The sequence below is a fragment of the Pseudophryne corroboree genome, chromosome 3, assembly GCF_028390025.1.
Source record: "Pseudophryne corroboree isolate aPseCor3 chromosome 3, aPseCor3.hap2, whole genome shotgun sequence".
Taxonomy (NCBI): domain Eukaryota; kingdom Metazoa; phylum Chordata; class Amphibia; order Anura; family Myobatrachidae; genus Pseudophryne; species Pseudophryne corroboree.
In genome coordinates, this window is record NC_086446.1 from 124,151,788 (window position 1) to 124,173,004 (window position 21,217).

The window sequence follows — 21,217 nt, forward strand, 5'->3', positions numbered from 1 at the left end:
CACGGTGCCTCGCTCTGATCCGCTTGACACAAGGTTGCTAAAGGTTATGATTTGTGACATGGATAGTCAAGAATGGAAAAAGTCCAAAAACATGAACCCCCCCAGAAAATGTGTCGACCATTGCAATGTCGACCATTTGAACCTGTCGACCCTGTGTCCATGTCGACCATTCCCAGTGTCAACCTTTTGACCATGTGGGCATTTTGTAAATGTTGACTTAATGCATGTCGACCTAGACATTGAAGACCTAGAGTCAGGATCGCGAGTTCTGCTGGGGACATTAGAAAAATAAACAAAATTAGAAAGAAAAGACGCACTAAAACTTACCACTTGTACCACCTCCGCCTTCCTCTCGTTTTCCAGCCGACGCCTGAGGTTCTCTTCACGCCGTTTATTTTTTTCCTATAAACATACAAGAGATGCACAAGAGACACTAATGAATCAAGTGCCATAATCGGAACAGTGCAATTAGAACAGCAAGACGCGTATTTGGTACGCTCTGCAGACTGAATACATTACTAGTTTGAGTAAAACCCCTGCATCCTTCCATAATACATAAAACCCGGTTCTGGCCCAGGGGATTTTGTGTAACAGCTGGCAGCAGCAGCCGCCTTTTAAGCAGTAACCAACATCTCCCTGCTACCCTAGTCCTAAACCCTCCCACCTCCTGCCCTAAATTGCATCTTGAACTTTTGCTGTTACATAATGATCTCTGTTATGGTCTGGAATGATTAATCTGTTTCTCCTGCAGGATCACTGTGACCTCTACTTGTATTGCTCCTGATACAATAAACTTGTATTTAATACACCACGGGTCATGAGTACACCTCTGACACATCATCGTCAGGGTCCTTAGAAATAAGTGCACCTATCTATGTATATCACTCAACCATGTACTCCCTTCAGAGCCGCCACAGCTGCCACAGCAGTGCATAGCCAGACAATTCTCACTCCTTTACTTGCTTTATCATCTAGTATAGCCTTGGAGTCACATGTGTGTGCAGGCACCGACGCAGTACATGGAAAGAGTAAAATCTATATAGGAGATTAAGGGGTCTATTTACTAAGCCTTGGATGGAGATTAAGTCCCAGCCAATTGGCTCCTAACTGCCATGTCACAGGCTGTTGGTAAATCTACCCCTAATTATTATACTAATAATAGACTAGACTGACATGTAAAGGGGGAGATGCATCAACACTTGGAGCGAGATAAAGTACCAACCAACCGCTGTCCTTTTTCAAACACAGCTTGTAAAATGGCAGTTACAAGCTGAAGGATTGGTGCATTATTTCTCTCCAAGGTTCGATACATCTCCCCCTACATGATTTAACAGGTAGAGATCTGTGGAATGTTAGGCAGACCTTTAGGTGATGGGTATTTGCAGGATATCATCAGCATTATGAGCAGGTATACCTAACTCGCAGTAGTTTATAATAAATAAATAAGTAAATAACTAGACGCTGTATGAAGTTCTGGCCTGTGGGTGCAAGAAGTCAGCATGGCCAGTAAGCGCTAATAAGTGTCCCAATGACCAATGAACGCTTCCATGTATAGGCGCGAAGAAAGATGGTTGTAGTTGGATTATAACACTGCTGTCTGTCGGTAATGCCCTGCTAAATCACACTGCAGGGCTGGACTCACTTCTTTTTCTCGTTGCTTATCATCTTTTAATTGTTGGGCTAAGCTTTTGACCATCTTCTTTTCCTGGCGTTCTTTCATCTTCACCTCCCAAGAGGTGCGCAATGGGCGGTCTTTCACCATGCTGGAGAACCTGAGGAGGAGAAATCAAAAATAATTTAAATTAAAAGAACGAACATCTAATTAGGATTATGTTGGGCAAACACCAGAGATGGAAGGAAATGGTCATCGCGCTATGGGGGGTGTAAATGTCTGTGGGGGAGGGGGGGGGGGGGGGGGAGAAATGGATGAAGAAGGGGGAGGGGGTATCTTTGTTCTTGTATGGGAATTGTCGTTGATATGTATATTCCCTGGGTATAAATGACAGCTGTGAGACAGAATGGGTTGTGTATATTTATTGATAGTTTATATTAATGTAAGTCCCTCTTCAGGTGTATCATGCAGACCACCCTTTCTGAGTGTACCCTCCTAAAAGGTACACTTGTGCTTAGACCCTTACAGTCAATATGTCCAATTACCACTATCAGGTGTATCTTGCAGACCACCCTTTGTTTGTATACCCTCCTGATGGTATACCCTACTCAGAAGGACCCCAGCTGGGGTTAATGTCAGGTGTACCCTGGTACGGGTCACCTTTACCATAGGTGTGCCTATGTGCTTCTGATTAGTCTCTGTCTATTTGTCTTAGTGAGTGTGACAGTTTGCGGCGTCCGCCTGTCAGACTCTGGCTGGTGTGCTCGGCTGGAAGTAGCGGGTATGGGGCTGTGCATGGCTACGCTTACAGCATTTAAGTGGGAGGTGCAGCCCACAGACGCTGCTGTAGGGGGCGTCCGTTGCCGGAGGAGTCACTGTTGGGGGCGTGCCCAGCACCTCCGTCGGTGCTGGGCTTCCCCCAGCTCTCTCCCATAGCGTGAATGGATGCCGTGCGCACGGCATCTTTACACGCTGGGAGGGCAGGAAGCGGGCGGCTGTTTATTGTGATAATATAGTACAAAAAATTATTCATACTGCATCTTCATTTAAATAAGAATTTACTTACCGATAATTCTATTTCTCGTAGTCCGTAGTGGATGCTGGGGACTCCGTAAGGACCATGGGGAATAGCGGCTCCGCAGGAGACTGGGCACATCTAAAGAAAGCTTTAGGACTATCTGGTGTGCACTGGCTCCTCCCCCTATGACCCTCCTCCAAGCCTCAGTTAGGATACTGTGCCCGGACGAGCGTACACAATAAGGAAGGATCTTGAATCCCGGGTAAGACTCATACCAGCCACACCAATCACACCGTACAACTTGTGATCTGAACCCAGTTAACAGCATGATAACAGAGGAGCCTCTAGAAAAGATGGCTCACTACAGCAATAACCCGATTTTTTGGTAACAATAACTATGTACCAGTATTGCAGACAATCCGCACTTGGGATGGGCGCCCAGCATCCACTACGGACTACGAGAAATAGAATTATCGGTAAGTAAATTCTAATTTTCTCTAACGTCCTAAGTGGATGCTGGGGACTCCGTAAGGACCATGGGGATTATACCAAAGCTCCCAAACGGGCGGGAGAGTGCGGATGACTCTGCAGCACCAAATGAGAGAACTCCAGGTCCTCCTCAGCCAGGGTATCAATTTTGTAGAATTTTACAAACGTATTTGCTCCTGACCAAGTAGCTGCTCGGCAAAGTTGTAAAGCCGAGACCCCTCGAGCAGCCGCCCAAGATGAGCCCACCTTCCTTGTGGAGTGGGCATTTACAGATTTTTGGCTGTGGCAGGCCTGCCACAGAATGTGCAAGCTGAATTGTACTACAAATCCAACGAGCAATAGTCTGCTTAGAAGCAGGAGCACCCAGCTTGTTGGGTGCATACAGGATAAACAGCGAGTCAGTTTTCCTGACTCCAGCCGTCCTGGAAACATATTTTCAGGGCCCTGACAACATCTAGCAACTTGGAGTCCTCCAAGTCCCTAGTAGCCGCAGGCACCACAATAGGTTGGTTCAGGTGAAACGCTGAAACCACCTTAGGGAGAAACTGAGGACGAGTCCTCAATTCCGCCCTGTCCGAATGGAAAATCAGATAAGGGCTTTTACAGGATAAAGCCGCCAATTCTGACACGCGCCTGGCCCAGGCCAGGGCCAACAGCATGACCACTTTCCATGTGAGATATTTTAACTCCACAGATTTAAGTGGTTCAAACCAATGTGACTTTTGGAACCCAAAAAACTACATTGAGATCCCAAAGTGCCACTGGAGGCACAAAAGGAGGCTGTATATGCAGTACCCCTTTTACAAATGTCTGAACTTCAGGGACTGAAGCTAGTTCTTTTTGGAAGAAAATTGACAGGGCCGAAATTTGAACCTTAATGGACCCCAATTTCAGGCCCATAGACACTCCTGTTTGCAGGAAATGTAGGAATCGACCCAGTTGAATTTCCTCCGTCGGGCCTTACTGGCCTCGCACCACGCAACATATTTTCGCCAAATGCGGTGATAATGTTTTGCGGTTACATCCTTCCTGGCTTTGATCAGGATAGGGATGACTTCATCCGGAATGCCTTTTTTCCTTCAGGATCCGGCGTTCAACCGCCATGCCGTCAAACGCAGCCGCGGTAAGTCTTGGAACAGACAGGGTCCTTGCTGGAGCAGGTCCCTTCTTAGAGGTAGAGGCCACGGATCCTCCATGAGCATCTCTTGAAGTTCCGGTTACCAAGTCCTTCTTGGCCAATCCGGAGCCACGAATATAGTGCTTACTCCTCTCCATCTTATCAATCTCAGTACCTTGGGTATGAGAGGCAGAGGAGGGAACACATACACTGACTGGTACACCCACGGTGTTACCAGAGCGTCTACAGCTATTGCCTGAGGGTCCCTTGACCTGGCGCAATACCTGTCGAGTTTTTCCCAACGGTTTATAATCATGTGGAAGACTTCTGGGTGAAGTCCCCACTCTCCCGGGTGGAGGTCGTGCTGAGGAAGTCTGCTTCCCAGTTGTCCACTCCCGGAATGAATACTGCTGACAGTGCTATCACATGATTTTCCGCCCAGCGAAGAATCCTTGCAGCTTCTGCCATTGCCCTCCTGCTTCTTGTGCCACCCTGTCTGTTTACGTGGGTGACTGCCGTGATGTTGTCCGACTGGATCAACACCGGCTGACCTTGAAGCAGAGGTCTTGCTAAGCTTAGAGCATTGTAAATGGCCCTTAGCTTCAGGATATTTATGTGAAGTGATGTCTCCAGGCTTGACCATAAGCCCTGGATATTCCTTCCCTGTGTGACTGCTCCCCAGCCTCGCAGGCTGGCATCCGTGGTCACCAGGACCCAGTCCTGAATGCCGAATCTGCGGCCCTCTAGAAGATGAGCACTCTGCAACCACCACAGGAGGGACACCCTTGTCCTTGGTGACAGGGTTATCCGCTGATGCATCTGAAGATGCGACCCGGACCATTTGTCCAGCAGGTCCCACTGGAAAGTTCTTGCGTGGAATCTGCCGAATGGGATTGCTTCGTAGGAAGCCACCATTTTACCCAGAACCCTTGTGCATTGATGCACTGAGACTTGGCTCGGTTTTAGGAGGTTCCTGACTAGCTCGGATAACTCCCTGGCTTTCTCCTCCGGGAGAAACACCTTTTTCTGGACTGTGTCCAGGATCATCCCTAGGAACAGAAGACAAGTCGTCGGAACCAGCTGCGATTTTGGAACATTGAGAATCCAATCGTGCTGCCGCAACACTACCTGAGATAGTGCTACACCGACCTCCAACTGTTCCCTGGATCTTACCCTTATCAGGGAATCGTCCAAGTAAGGGATAACTAAAATTCCCTTCCTTCGAAGGAATATCATCATTTCGGCCATTACCTTGGTAAAGACCCGGGGTGCCGTGGACCATCCATACGGCAGCATCTGAACTGATAGTGACAGTTTTGTACCATAAACCTGAGGTACCCTTGATGAGAAGGGTAAATTTTGACATGAAGGTAAGCATCCTTGATGTCCCGAGACATCATGTAGTCCCCTTCTTCCAGGTTCGCAATCACTGCTCTAAGTGACTCAATCTTGAATTTGAACCTCTGTATGTAAGTGTTCAAAGATTTTAGATTTAGAATCGGTCTCACCGAGCCGTCCGGCTTCGGTACCACAACAGTGTGGAATAATACCCCGTTCCCTGTTGCAGGAGGGGTACCTTGATTATCACCTGCTGGGAATACAGCTTGTGAATGGCTTCCAAAACTGTCTCCCTGTCAGAAGGAGACATCGGTAAAGCCGACTTTAGGAAACGGCGAGGGGGAGACGTCTCGAATTCTAATTTGTGCCCCTGAGATATCACCTGAAGGATCCAGGGGTCTACTTGCGAGTGAGCCCACTGCGCGCTGAAATTCATTGAGACGGGCCCCCCCACCGTGCCTGATTCTGCTTGTAAAGCCCCAGCGTCATACTGAGGGCTTGGCAGAGGCGGGAGAGGGTTTCTGTTCCTGGGAACTGGCTGATTTCTGCAGCCTTTTTCCTCTCCCTCTGTCACGGGGCAGAAATGAGGAACCTTTTGCCCGCTTGTCCACGAAAAGACTGCGCCTGATAATACGGCGTCTTCTATGTTGAGAGGCGACCTGGGGTACAAACGTGGATTTCCCAGCTGTTGCCGTGGCCACCAGGTCTGAAAGACCGACCCCAAATAACTCCTCCCTTTAATAAGGCAATACTTCCAAATGCCGTTTGGAATACGCATCACCTGACCACTGACGTGTCCATAACCTTCTACTGGTAGAAATGGACAACGCACTTAGACTTGATGCCAGTCGGCAAATATTCCGCTGTGCATCACGCATATATAGAAATGCATCTTTTAAATGCTCTATAGGCAAAAATATACTGTCCCTATCTAGGGTATCTATATTTTTAGTCAGGGAATCCGACCACGCCAACCCAGCACTGCACATCCAGGCTGAGGCGATTGCTGGTCGCAGTATAACACCAGTATGTGTGTAAATACATTTTAGGATACCCTCCTGCTTTCTATCAGCAGGATCCTTAAGGGCGGCCATCTCAGGAGAGGGTAGAGCCCTTACAAGCGTGTGAGCGCTTTATCCACCCTAGGGGGTGTTTCCCAACGCACCCTAACCTCTGGCGGGAAAGGATATAATGCCAATAACATTTTAGAAATTATCAGTTGTTATCGGGGGAAACCCACGCATCATCACACACCTCATTTAATTTCTCAGATTCAGGAAAACTACAGGTAGTTTTTCCTCACCGAACATAATACCCCTTTTTGGTGGTACTCGTATTATCAGAAATGTGTAAAACATTTTTCATTGCCTCAATCATGTAACGTGTGGCCCTACTGGAAGTCACATTTGTCTCTTCACCGTCGACACTGGAGTCAGTATCCGTGTCGGCGTCTATATCTGCCATCTGAGGTAACGGGCGCTTTAGAGCCCCTGACGGCCTATGAGACGTCTGGACAGGCCCAAGCTGAGTAGCCGGCTGTCTCATGTCAACCACTGTCTTTTATACAGAGCTGACACTGTCACGTAATTCCTTCCAACAGTTCATCCACTCAGGTGTTGACCCCCTAGGGGGTGACATCACTATTACAGGCAATCTGCTCCGTCTCCACATCATTTTTCTCCTCATACATGTCGACACAAACGTACCGACATACAGCACACACACAGGGAATGCTCTGATAGAGGACAGGACCCCACTAGCCCTTTGGGGAGACAGAGGGAGAGTTTGCCAGCACACACCAGAGCGCTATATATATATATATATATATATATATATATATATATATATATATATATATATATATATATATATATATATACAGGGATAACCTTATATAAGTGTTTTTCCCCTTATAGCTGCTGTATCTTTAATACTGCGCGTAATTAGTGCCCCCCCTCTCTTTTTTAACCCTTTCTGTAGTGTAGTGACTGCAGGGGAGAGACAGGGAGCTTCCCTCCAACGGAGCTGTGAGGGAAAATGGCGCCAGTGTGCTGAGGAGATAGGCTCCGCCCCCTTATCGGCGGCCTTATCTCCCGTTTTTCTATGTATTCTGGCAGGGGTTAAATGCATCCATATAGCCCAGGAGCTATATGTGATGCATTTTTTGCCATCCAAGGTGTTTTTTTTTTATTGCGTCTCAGGGCGCCCCCCAGCGCCCTGCACCCTCAGTGACCGGAGTGTGAAGTGTGCTGAGAGCAATGGCGCACAGCTGCAGTGCTGTGCGCTACCTTGTTGAAGACAGGACGTCTTCTGCCGCCGATTTTCCGGATCTCTTCAGGCTTCTGGCTCTGTAAGGGGGCCGGCGGCGCGGCTCTGGGACCCATCCAAGCTGGGCCTGTGATCGTCCCTCTGGAGCTAATGTCCAGTAGCCTAAGAAGCCCAATCCACTCTGCACGCAGGTGAGTTCGCTTCTTCTCCCCTTAGTCCCTCGATGCAGTGAGCCTGTTGCCAGCAGGTCTCACTGAAAATAAAAAACCTAAACTAAAAATAAGAATTTACTTACCGATAATTCTATTTCTCGGAGTCCGTAGTGGATGCTGGGGTTCCTGAAAGGACCATGGGGATTAGCGGCTCCGCAGGAGACAGGGCACAAAAAGTAAAGCTTTAGGATCAGGTGGTGTGCACTGGCTCCTCCCCCTATGACCCTCCTCCAAGCCTCAGTTAGGATACTGTGCCCGGACGAGCGTACACAATAAGGAAGGATTTATGAATCCCGGGTAAGACTCATACCAGCCACACCAATCACACTGTACAACCTGTGATCTGAACCCAGTTAACAGTATGATAACAGCGGAGCCTCTGAAAGATGGCTCACAACAATAATAACCCGATTTTTGTAACTATGTACAAGTATTGCAGATAATCCGCACTTGGGATGGGCGCCCAGCATCCACTACGGACTCCGAGAAATAGAATTATCGGTAAGTAAATTCTTATTTTCTCTATCGTCCTAGTGGATGCTGGGGTTCCTGAAAGGACCATGGGGATTATACCAAAGCTCCCAAACGGGCGGGAGAGTGCGGATGACTCTGCAGCACCGAATGAGAGAACTCCAGGTCCTCCTTAGCCAGGTTATCAAATTTGTAGGATTTTACAAACGTGTTTGCCCCTGACTAAATAGCCGCTCGGCAAAGTTGTAAAGCCGAGACCCCTCGGGCAGCCGCCCAAGATGAGCCCACCTTCCTTGTGGAATGGGCATTTACATATTTTGGCTGTGGCAGGCCTGCCACAGAATGTGCAAGCTGAATTGTATTACACATCCAACTAGCAAAAGTCTGCTTAGAAGCAAGAGCACCCAGTTTGTTGGGTGCATACAGGATAACAGCAAGTCAGTTTTCCTGACTCCAGCCGTCCTGGAACCTATATTTTCAGGGCCCTGACCACATCTAGCAACTTGGAGTCCTCCAAGTCCCTAGTAGGCGCAAGACACCACAATAAGCTGGTTCAGGTGAAACACTGACACCACCTTAGGGAGAGAACTGGGGACGAGTCCGCAGCTCTGCCCTGTCCGAATGGACAAACAGATATGGGCTTTTTTGAGAAAAAAAAACACCAATTTGACACTCGCCTGGTCCAGGCCAGGTCCAAGAGCATGTTCACTTTTCATGTGAGATGCTTCAAATCCACAGATTTGACTGGTTTTAAACCAATGTGTTTTGAGGAATCCCAGAACTACGTTGAGATCCCACAGTGCCACTGGAGGCACAAAAGGGGGTTGTATATGCAATACTCCCTTGACAAACTTCTGGACTTCAGGAACTGAAGCCAATTCTTTCTGGAAGAAAAATCGACAGGGCCGAAATTTGAACCTTAATGGACCCCAATTTGAGGCCCATAGACACTCCTGTTTGCAGGAAATGCAGGAATCGACCGAGTTGAAATTTCTTCGTGGGGCCTTCCTGGCCTCACACCACGCAACATATTTTCGCCACATGTGGTGATAATGTTGTGCGGTCACCTCCTTTCTGGCTTTGACCAGGGTAGGAATGACCTCTTCCTGAATGCCTTTTCCCTTAGGATCCGGCGTTCCACCGCCATGCCGTCAAACGCAGCTGCGGTAAGTCTTGGAACAGACATGGTACTTGCTGAAACAAGTCCCTTCTTAGCGGCAGAGGCCATAAGTCCTCTGTGAGCATCTCTTGAAGTTCCGGGTACCAAGTCCTTCTTGGCCAATCCGGAGCCATGAGTATAGTTCTTACTCCTCTACGTCTTATAATTCTCAGTACCTTAGGTATGAAAAGCAGAGGATGGAACACATACACCGACTGGTACACCCACGGTGTTACCAGAACGTCCACAGCTATTGCCTGAGGGTCTCTTAACCTGGCGCAATACCTGTCCCGTTTTTTGTTCAGACGGGACGCCATCATGTCCACCTTTGGTAATTCCCAACGGTTTACAATCATGTGGAAAACTTCCCCATGAAGTTCCCACTCTGCCGGGTGGAGGTCGTGCCTACTGAGGAAGTCTGCTTCCCAGTTTCCATTCCCGGAATGAAACACTGCTGACAGTGCTATCACATGATTTTCCGCCCAGCGAAAAGTCCTTGCAGTTTTTGCCACTGCCCTCCTGCTTCTTGTGCCGCCCTGTCTATTTACGTGGGCGACTGCCGTGATGTTTTATCCCACTGGATCAATACCGGCTGACCTTGAAGCAGAGGTCTTGCTAAGCTTAGAGCATTATAAATTTACCCTTAGCTATATTTATGTGGAGAAAAGTCTCCAGACTTGATCACACTCCCTGGAAATTTTTTCCTTGTGTGACTGCTCCCCAGCCTCTCGGGCTGGCCTCCGTGGTCACCAACATCCAAAACTGAATGTCGAATCTGCGGCCCTCTAGAAGATGAGCACTCTGTAACCACCACAGGAGAGACACCCTTGTCCTTGGATATAGGGTTATCCGCTGATGCATCTGAAGATGCGATCCGGACCATTTGTCCAGCAGATCCCACTGAAAAGTTCTTGCATGAAATCTGCCGACTGGAATTGCTTCGAAGGAAGTCACCATTTTTTTTACCATGGCCCTTGTGCAATGATGCACTGATTTTAGGAGGTTCCTGACTAGCTCGGATAACTCCCTGGCTTTCTCTTCCGGGAGAAACACCTTTTTCTGGACTGTGTCCAGAATCATCCCTAAGCACAGGAGACTTGTTGTCGGGATCAGCTGCGATTTTGGAATATTTAGAATCCACCCCTGCTGTTGTAACAGTATCCGAGATAGTGCTACTCCGACCTCCAACTGTTCCCTGGACTTTGCCCTTATCAGGAGATCGTCCAAGTAAGGGATAATTAAGACGCCTTTTCTTCGAAGAAGAACCATCATTTCGGCCATTACCTTGGTAAAGACCCGGGGTGCCGTGGACAATCCAAACGGCAGCGTCTGAAACTGATAGTGACAGTTCTGTACCACGAACCTGAGGTACCCTTAGTGATAAGGGCAAATTTGGGACATGGAGGTAAGCATCCCTGATGTCTCGGGACACCATATAGTCCCCTTCTTCCCGGTTCGTTATCACTGCTCTGAGTGACTCCATCTTGATTTGAACCTTTGTAAGTGTTCAAATTTTTTTAGATTTAGAATAGGTCTCACCTAGCCTTCTGGCTTCAGTACCACAATATAGTGTGGAATAATACCCCTTTTCTTGTTGTAGGAGGGGTAATTTAATTATCACCTGCTGGGAATACAGCTCGTGAATTTTTTCCCATACTGCCTCCTTGTCGGAGGGAGACCTTGGTAAAGCAGACTTCAGGAGCCTGCGCAGGGGAAACGTCTCGACATTCCAATCTGTACCCCTGGGATACTACTTGTAGGATCCAGGGGTCCTGTACGGTCTCAGCGTCATGCTGAGAGCTTGTCAGAAGCGGTGGAACGCTTCTGTTCCTGGGAATGGGCTGCCTGCTGCAGTCTTCTTCCCTTTCCTCTATCCCTGGGCAGATATGACTCTTATAGGGACGAAAGGACTGAAGCTGAAAAGACGGTGTCTTTTTCTGCAGAGATGTGACTTAGGGTAAAAAACGGTGGATTTTCCAGCAGTTGCCGTGGCCACCAGGTCCGATGGACCGACCCCAAATAACTCCTCTTCCTTTATACGGCAATACACCTTTGTGCCGTTTGGAATCTGCATCACCTGACCACTGTCGTGTCCATAAACATCTTCTGGCAGATATGGACATCGCACTTACTCTTGATGCCAGAGTGCAAATATCCCTCTGTGCATCTCGCATATATAGAAATGCATCCTTTAAATGCTCTATAGTCAATAAAATACTGTCCCTGTCAAGGGTATCAATATTTTTAGTCAGGGAATCCGACCAAGCCACCCCAGCTCTGCACATCCAGGCTGAGGCGATCGCTGGTCGCAGTATAACACCAGTATGTGTGTATATACTTTTTATGATATTTTTCCAGCCTCCTGTCAGCTGGCTCCTTGAGGACGGCCCTATCTATAGACGGTACCGCCACTTGTTCTGATAAGCGTGTGAGCGCCTTATCCACCCTAAGGGGTGTTTCCCAACGCGCCCTAACTTCTGGCGGGAAAGGGTATACCGCCCATATTTTCTATCGGGGGGAACCCACGCATCATCACACACTTCATTTAATTTATCTGATTCAGGAAAAACTACGGTAGTTTTTTCACATCCCACATAATACCCTCTTTTGTGGTACTTGTAGTATCAGAAATATGTAACACCTCCTTCATTGCCCTTAACGTGTGGCCCTAATAAGGAATACGTTTGTTTATTCACCGTCGACACTGGATTCAGTGTCCCTGTCTGTGTCTGTGTCGACCGACTAAAGTAAACGGGCGTTTTAAAACCCCTGACGGTGTTTTTGAGACGTCTGGACCGGTACTAATTGTTTGTCGGCCGTCTCATGTCGTCAACCGACCTTGCCGCGTGTTGACATTATCACGTAATTCCCTAAATAAGCCATCCATTCCGGTGTCGACTCCCTAGAGAGTGACATCACCATTACAGGCAATTGCTCCGCCTCCTCACCAACATCGTCCTCATACATGTCGACACACACGTACCGACACACAGCACACACACAGGGAATGCTCTGATAGAGGACAGGACCTACTAGCCCTTTGGAGAGACAGAGGGAGAGTTTGCCAGCACACACCAAAAACGCTATAATTATATAGGGACAACCTTATATAAGTGTTTTCCCTTATAGCATCTTTTTTATATATTTCTAACGCCAAATTAGTGCCCCCCCTCTCTGTTTTAACCCTGTTTCTGTAGTGCAGTGCAGGGGAGAGCCTGGGAGCCTTCCCTCCAGCCTTTCTGTGAGGGAAAATGGCGCTGTGTGCTGAGGAGATAGGCCCCGCCCCTTTTTCGGCGGCCTCGTCTCCCGCTCTTAACGGATTCTGGCAGGGGTTAAATATCTCCATATAGCCCCCGGAGGCTATATGTGAGGTATTTTTAGCCAAATTAGGTTTTCATTTGCCTCCCAGGGCGCCCCCCTCCCAGCGCCCTGCACCCTCAGTGACTGCCGTGTGAAGTGTGCTGAGAGGAAAATGGCGCACAGCTGCAGTGCTGTGCGCTACCTTTAGAAGACTGAGGAGTCTTCTGCCGCCGATTCTGGACCTCTTCTCGTTTCAGCATCTGCAAGGGGGCCGGCGGCGAGGCTGCGGTGACCATCCAGGCTGTACCTGTGATCGTCCCTCTGGAGCTAATGTCCAGTAGCCAAGAAGCCAATCCATCCTGCACGCAGGTGAGTTCACTTCTTCTCCCCTAAGTCCCTCGTTGCAGTGATCCTGTTGCCAGCAGGACTCACTGTAAAATAAAAAACCTAAGCTAAACTTTTCTAAGCAGCTCTTTAGGAGAGCCACCTAGATTGCACCCTTCTCGGCCGGGCACAAAAATCTAACTGAGGCTTGGAGGAGGGTCATAGGGGGAGGAGCCAGTGCACACCACCTGATCCTAAAGCTTTACTTTTTGTGCCCTGTCTCCTGCGGAGCCGCTAATCCCCATGGTCCTTTCAGGAACCCCAGCATCCACTAGGACGATAGAGAAACTTTCACTAAGAAGCTCAGGAGAGCCCCTAGTGTGCACCCTTCTCGTTCGGGCACAGAGATCTAACTGAGGCTTGGAGGAGGGTCATAGGGGGAGGAGCCAGTGCACACCAGATAGTCCTAAAGCTTTCTTTAGATGTGCCCAGTCTCCTGCGGAGCCGCTATTCCCCATGGTTCTTACGGAGTCCCCAGCATCCACTTAGGACGTTAGAGAAAATAAGATTATGGTACACAAGAAGACATTATTGTTTATTGGTCACCTGCTACATTACTAGATCCTTCTCCTTGGTATAGTGAGAGCAGGAATGCAGAATGCATTGTAATCTCATTACTGTTCCTAACTTGGTGCAGGCTGCACTTGCAGCCAGGGCTGTAACTGAGGTGGTGTGGCCATTGTTGTTGCACAAAGCATGATGCCCTTGGGGCAGAACACGCTATGCTCTCCACAGCCAACGCAATCCCTATTGTTGGGCGCCCACTTCAATGCATGTTGAGCTAGCTCAGTTTCTTGGTGGGAAGAGTCAGATGGGGTAGGGGGTAGGGGGGGGGGGTGCAGCACCCTGCGCCCCCATCTACGCAGACAGGAAGCTGGCTGGCTTCATAGGCTCCTCCCACCATGATCACACTGCCACCAGTAGGGAGAGCTCCCTGCCGGCCCCATCTATCCTTGGATCCATCTAATACCAGCATCACCGAAGTATGCCCTCCGGGTGGGCTCAGCTGTATAGAGTTATATGAACAGGGGGGGGGGGGGGGGGGGGGACTACTACTGTGTGCATAACATGTAAGGGGCACTACTACATTGTGGGCATAATGTGTATAAGGGCTACTAGTGTGTAGGGCAATGTGAATGATGAGCTCTGGAGTGCGGTGGAGCATTACTATTCTGTGGCATAATGTGTAAGGGGCAGTACTGTGTGACGGACGTGAATAAGGGACATTGCTATGCAGTGTAAAATGAGTAAGCGGCACTACTGTGTGGGGTAATTTGAATTGGGGGTACTATAGTGTGACCACGCCCCACCCCCTGAAGAGCACAGCCTTTTTTTCAGTATGCAAGCTATCCCTATTTAAAATATGGGGGGGGGGGGGGGACACACACACCAATTCTCTTCTAAACTAGATAGCTGTTTAACGGTAGCATTGGCCTTTGCTCAAAAATGAAAGTCGGGCATATTGCACACTCTGATAGGCTGCTGTTATGTATGCTGCTGCTACACTATTTCAGTGTGTGCTGGCTTTCTACTCAGGAGGGACTGTTTACATGACACATAGGGGCAGATTTAATAATAATGAGTGATATTCTTCATATTATTGTTGTCCCTCCTTCACGAGCATCATTTATCATTCGTAACGAGTGAAAATATAAACCACTGTTAAATAATCTGCCCACTAGATATATATTTATACAGGATCAGTATGGTATCCAGCCACACGGTACGCCGATGGTCAGTATACCGACATTGGCAGCCAGAGCAGCAGAATGCCAGCAGGGTGGGTGAGCAGAACGAAGCCCCTTGCGGGCTCGGTGGTAAGCTACGCTAGCCACAAATTCTATTCTTCCTCTATGGGTTTCGTGGACACCCACAGAGGGTGAATCACTTACCTCGCCGGTATCCCGGCGGCGATATGGTGCCCCAGTCGGTATCCCAGCATCGGTATTGTGACAGCCAGGATCCTGACCATCAGTAAGCTGACCGCATACCATAACAACAAACAATGTTTTCAACTCTGTAAACGCGCCAACATTAAATTAGCATAGAGATGTAAGTGATTGAGCTGCCGCCTATATATATAATAAACACTGCGGTGCTGCCAAGTGACTAATAATACCTTTTCTTGTTGAGGTCCTTCCACACCCTTCCAGATTTTGGCTTCCCCTGGGGCACGTCCTTCCTAATAGGGGCTTCTAGTTTTCTTTTAGCAGCTGATGGCACCTTCTCGTGTCCCGGTGTCTGTCTCGGCAGCTCCTGACTGTGTGTCACCTCTGCAGCCGCCTTCTTCTTCTCCTCCTCCTCCTGTGCCACCGTCCCGTCCTCCTGTGCTTGTGCCACAGTCACTGGACCCTCTGCCGCCGGGACTACTCCTGGTTCCCCTGCCGCACTCTCATTCTGGTCCTTCTTTGGTACTTCCTCCAGCGGCGGCTGCTGCTGCTGATCCCCAGGCTCAGGCGCTGCCCCTCTCCTCCTGCTGCTTCTCCGCAGAGGGGTCTCCGCGGCCCCGGTACCTGGCTGCATCCTCTTCCCGAGTACCAGCTGCTCCTCCCCCAGTTAGAGCTCAGCGGCTGCAGCAGTCTCCACGTGGTGCATCAGAGCACATGCAGCTTCCGGGTGGGCGCTCTGTGATGACAGAGCAGGAAGCCGTGGATCGTTTAGAATGCCTGTCACTATGGCAACTTCTAACAGCCGTTCCACTACTGGTTGTGTCTATGTTGCCTTCGTGCAAAGGACCTGGACGTGACATAGCGAGTGGGCAGGAGAGAACTTCCGCCCTTACAGCTCCTAAATGTTTTCTTCGTTCTCCGTTTAGGGTATTTCTTTTTTTACATGCAGCATTGGACGCTGGCCACGCATCGGGCTCGGTGTCTCGCTTCGCTCGCCACACTTTTCTATTCCAAATAGATTGTGACATGGACCCAGGGGAAAGGTCCTCTGCACGAAGAGAATCTAGACGCTACCTTCCAAATAATGCTGACTCTTGCAGTTCAACTTCAGTCACTTCAGTGTAATACCCCAGCAATGGCTGCCTGAGGCGCTCTGTCTGCACTCACTGCTGTTATTGGCCCTCATTCCGAGTCGTTCGCTCGGTAATTTTCTTCGCATCGCAGCGTTTTTCTGCTTAGTACGCATGCGCAATGTTCGCACTGCGACTGCGCCAAGTAATTTTGCTATGAAGATAGTTTTTTTACTCACGGCTTTTTCTTCGCTCCGGCGATCGTAATGTGATTGACAGGAAATGGGTGTTACTGGGCGGAAACACGGCGTTTTATGGGCGTGTGGATATAAACGCTACCGTTTCCGGAAAAAACGCGGGAGTGGCTGGAGAAACGGAGGAGTGTCTGGGTGAACGCTGGGTGTGTTTGTGACGTCAAACCAGGAACGACAAGCACTGAACTGATCGCAGATGCCGAGTAAGTCTGAAGCTACTCTGAAACTGCTAAGTAGTTTGTAATCGCAATATTGCGAATACATCGTTCGCAATTTTAAGAAGCTAAGATTCACTCCCAGTAGGCGGCGGCTTAGCGTGTGTAACTCTGCTAAAATCGCCTTGCGAGCGAACAACTCGGAATGAGGGCCATTGTGTATGTCTGCCTGCCCTTCCACAGCAGAGCAGAAGTGTGTCAGGCCATGCTGAATACTAAGCAAGAAAATAATACTTTTAGTGAACATATAAGCTATAATTTATTATAATCCTATATTGTATATATCAAATGTTTATAAACGTATTTTTTAACACACTTCTAGTATATGATTTTTATCTCTTACGTCCTAGAGGATACTGGGGTCCAGACTTAAACGCACCCGATTAAAAAGTTTACATGCCATTTGTTTCTGGGGAGGACTGAAACCTTACAAAGCTGGAAAGAAAAAAATAAGATTTTAAACCTACCGGTAAATATTTTTCTCCTAGTCCGTAGAGCATGGGTCTTCAACCTGTGGCCCTCCAGCTGCTGCGGAACTACACATCCCACCATGCCCTGCCACAGTTTTGCTATTAAGGCATGGTAAAACTGAGGCAGGGCATGCTGGGATGTGTAGTTCCGCAGCAGCTGGAGGGCCACAGGTTGAAGACCTATGCCGTAGAGGATGCTGGGGACTCCATAAGGACCATGGGGTATAAACGGGCTCCGCAGGAGACATGGGCACTATAAAGAACTTTAGAATGGGTGTGCACTGGCTCCTCCCTCTATGCCCCTCCTCCAGACCTCAGTTAGAGAAACTGTGCCCAGAGGAGACGGACAGTACAAGGAAAGGATTTTGTTAATCTAAGGGCAAGATTCATACCAGCCCACACCATCCATACCGTATAACCTGGAATATACGAACCACTCAACAGCATGAAACAAACAGCATCAGTCAAGACTGATGAAAACTGTAACATAACCCTTATGTATGCAATAACTATATACAAGTCTTGCAGAATGTTGTACGCACTGGGATGGGCGCCCAGCATCCTCTACGGACTAGGAGAAAAAGATTTACCGGTACGTTTAAAATCTTATTTCTCTATCGTCCTTGTGGATGCTGGGGTTCCTGAAAGGACCATGGGGAATAGCGGCTCCGCAGGAGACAGGGCACAAAAAGTAAAGCTTTCCGATCAGGTGGTGTGCACTGGCTCCTCCCCCTATGACCCTCCTCCAGACTCCAGTTAGATTTTTGTGCCCGGCCGAGAAGGGTGCAATCTAGGTGGCTCTCCTAAAGAGCTGCTTAGAGAAAGTTTAGCTTAGGTTTTTTATTTTACAGTGAGTCCTGCTGGCAACAGGATCACTGCAACGAGGGACTTAGGGGAGAAGGAGTGAACTCACCTGCGTGCAGGATGGATTGGCTTCTTGGCTACTGGACATCAGCTCCAGAGGGACGATCACAGGTACAGCCTGGATGGTCACCGGAGCCGCGCCGCCGGCCCCCTTGCAGATGCTGAAGTAAGAAGAGGTCCAGAATCGGCGGCTGAAGACTCCTGCAGTCTTCTAAAGGTAGCGCACAGCACTGCAGCTGTGCGCCATTTTCCTCTCAGCACACTTCACACGGCAGTCACTGAGGGTGCAGGGCGCTGGGAGGGGGGCGCCCTGGGAGGCAAATGAAAACCTTTTTTGGCGAAAAATACCTCACATATAGCCCCCAGAGGCTATATGGAGATATTTAACCCCTGCCAAGATTCACTAAATAGCGGGAGACGAGCCCGCCGAAAAAGGGGCGGGGCCTATCTCCTCAGCACACAGCGCCATTTTCTCTCACAGAAAGCCTGGAGAGAAGGCTCCCAGGCTCTCCCCTGCACTGCACTACAGAAACAGGGTTAAAACAGAGAGGGCACTGATTTTGGCGATATTGAGATATATATAAAGATGCTATAAGGGAAAACACTTATATAAGGTTGTCCCTATATAATTATAGCGTTTTGGTGTGTGCTGGCAAACTCTCCCTCTGTCTCCCCAAAGGGCTAGTGTGGGTCCTGTCCTCTGTCAGAGCATTCCCGGTGTGTGTGCTGTGTGTCGGTACGTGTGTGTCGACATGTATGAGGACGATGTTGGTGAGGAGGCGGAGAAATTGCCTGTAATGGTGATGTCACTCTCTAGGGAGTCGACACCGGAATGGATGGCTTATTTAGGGAATTACGTGAGAATGTCAACACGCTGCAAGGTCGGTTGACGACGTGAGACGGCCGACAAACTATTAGTACCGGTCCAGGCGTCTCAGAAACACCGTCAGGGGCGTTAAAAACGCCCATTTACCTCAGTCGGTCGACACAGACACAGACACGGACACTGAATCCAGTGTCGACGGTGAATAAACAAACGTATTTCTCATTAGGGCCACACGTTAAGGGCAATGAAGGAGGTGTTGCATATTTCTGATACTACAAGTACCACAAAAAAGGGTATTATGTGGGAGTGAAAAAACTACCTGTAGTTTTTCCTGAATCAGATAAAATAAAATGAAGTGTGTGATGATGCGTGGGGTTACCCCGATAGCAAATATTGGCGTTATACCCTTTCCCGCCAGAAATTAGGGCGCGTTGGGAAACACCCCTTAGGGTGATAAGGCGCTCACACGCTTATCAAGTGGCGTTACCGTCTCCAGATACGGCCGCCCTCAAGGAGCCAGCTGATAGGAAGCTGGAAAGATATCCTAAAAAGTATATACACACATACGGTGGTTATACTGCGACCAGCGATCGCCATCAGCCTGGAGATGCAGTGCTGGGTTGGCTTGGTCGGATTCCCTGACTGAAAATATTTTATTCATATAGAGCATTTAATAGGATGCATTCTATATATATGTACGTGAGATGCACAGAGGGATATTTGCTCTCTGGCATCAAGATAAGTACGTTGTCCATATCACCCAGAAGATGTCATGGACACGACAGTGGTCAGGTGATACAGATCCCATACGGCACATGGAAGTATTGCCGTATAAAGGGAAGGAGTTAGTTGGGGTCGGTCCATCGGACGGCAACAGCTGGGAAATCCAACCTTTTTACCCCAAGTTACATCTCAGCTGAAAAAGACACCGTCTTTTCAGCCTCAATCCTTCCTTTCCCATGAGGGCATGCAGGCAAAAGGCCAGTCATATCTGCCCAGACATAGAGGTAAGGGAAGTAGACTGCAGCAGGCAGCCCCTTCCCAGGAAAAGAAGCCCTCCACCGCGTCTGCCAAGTCCTCAGCATGACGCTGGGGCCATGCAAGCGGACTCAAGGTGGGGGGGTAGTCTCAAGAGTCTCAGCGCGCAGTGGGATCACTCGCAGGTTGACCCCTAGATAGTACAAGTATTATCCCAGGGGTACAGATGGGAGAGTCGAGACATCTTCTCCTCGCAGGTTTCTGAAGTCTGCTTTACCAACGGCTCCCTCCGACAGGGAGGCAGCATTGGAAACAATTCACAAGCTGTATATCCAGCAGGTGATAAATCAAAGTACCCCTCCTACAACAAGGAAAAGGGTATTATTTTTCCACACTATATTGTGGTACTGACGCCAGACGGCTTGGTGAGACATAGTCTAAACTGAAATCTTTGAACACTTACATAAAAGGTTCAAATCGAGATGGAGTCACTCAGAGCAGTGATAGCGAACCGGAAAAAAGGGGACTATATGGTGTCCCTGGACATCAAGGATTACCTCCATGTCCAAATTTGCCCTTCTCAACAAGGGTACCTCTGGTTCGTGGTACAGAACTGTCAATATCAGTTTCAGACGATGCCGTTTGAATTATCCACGGCACCCCGGGCCTTTTACCAAGGTAATGGCCGAAAAGATGTTTCTTCAAAGAAAAAAGGCATCTAAATTATCCCTTACTTGGACGATATCCTGAAAAGGGCAAGTTCCAGAGAACAGTTGGAGGTCGGAAGAGCACTATCTAAAGTAGTTCTACGACAGCACGACTGGATTCTAAATATTCCAAGAATCGCAGCTGTTTTCCGACGATACGTCTGCTGTTCCTAGGAATGATTCTGGGCATAGTCCAGAAAAAGGTGTTCCTCCGGGAGGAAAAAGCCAAGGAGTTATTCGACCTAGTCAGAAACCTCCTAAAACCAGGCCAAGTATCAGTGCATCAATGCACAGGAGTCCTGGGAAAAATGGTGGCTTCTTACGAAGCGATTCCATTCGGCAGATCTCAGGGGATTTGCTGGACGAATGGTCCGGATCGCATTTTCAGATGCATCAGCGGATAATCCTGTCTCCAAGGACAAGGGTGTCTCTTCTGTGGGGGCTGCAGAGTGCTCATCTTTTAGAGGGCAGCACACTCAGCATTCAGGACTGTGTTCTGGGGACCACGGATACCAGCCTGAGAGGCTGGGGAGTAGTCACACAGGGAAAAAATTTCCAAGGAAGTGTGGTCAAGTC

At 48.8% G+C, this 21,217-nt stretch overlaps 1 protein-coding gene across 1 annotated transcript in view; it reads right to left on the minus strand.

Moving 5' to 3' along the window:
- The window catches only part of CCDC86 (coiled-coil domain containing 86), a 31,504-nt gene extending 15,450 nt beyond the window's left edge, over positions 1-16,054 (minus strand). The window contains exons 1-3 of the mRNA XM_063958441.1: positions 15,488-16,054; positions 1,643-1,772; positions 328-402 (exon numbers count right to left, since the gene is read on the minus strand). Of these exons, the coding sequence (XP_063814511.1) occupies positions 328-402; positions 1,643-1,772; positions 15,488-15,891 (609 nt within the window). The 5' untranslated portion in view covers positions 15,892-16,054. The remainder of the gene's footprint in view (positions 1-327; positions 403-1,642; positions 1,773-15,487) is intronic.
- Between the last annotated feature and the right edge of the window lie 5,163 nt (positions 16,055-21,217).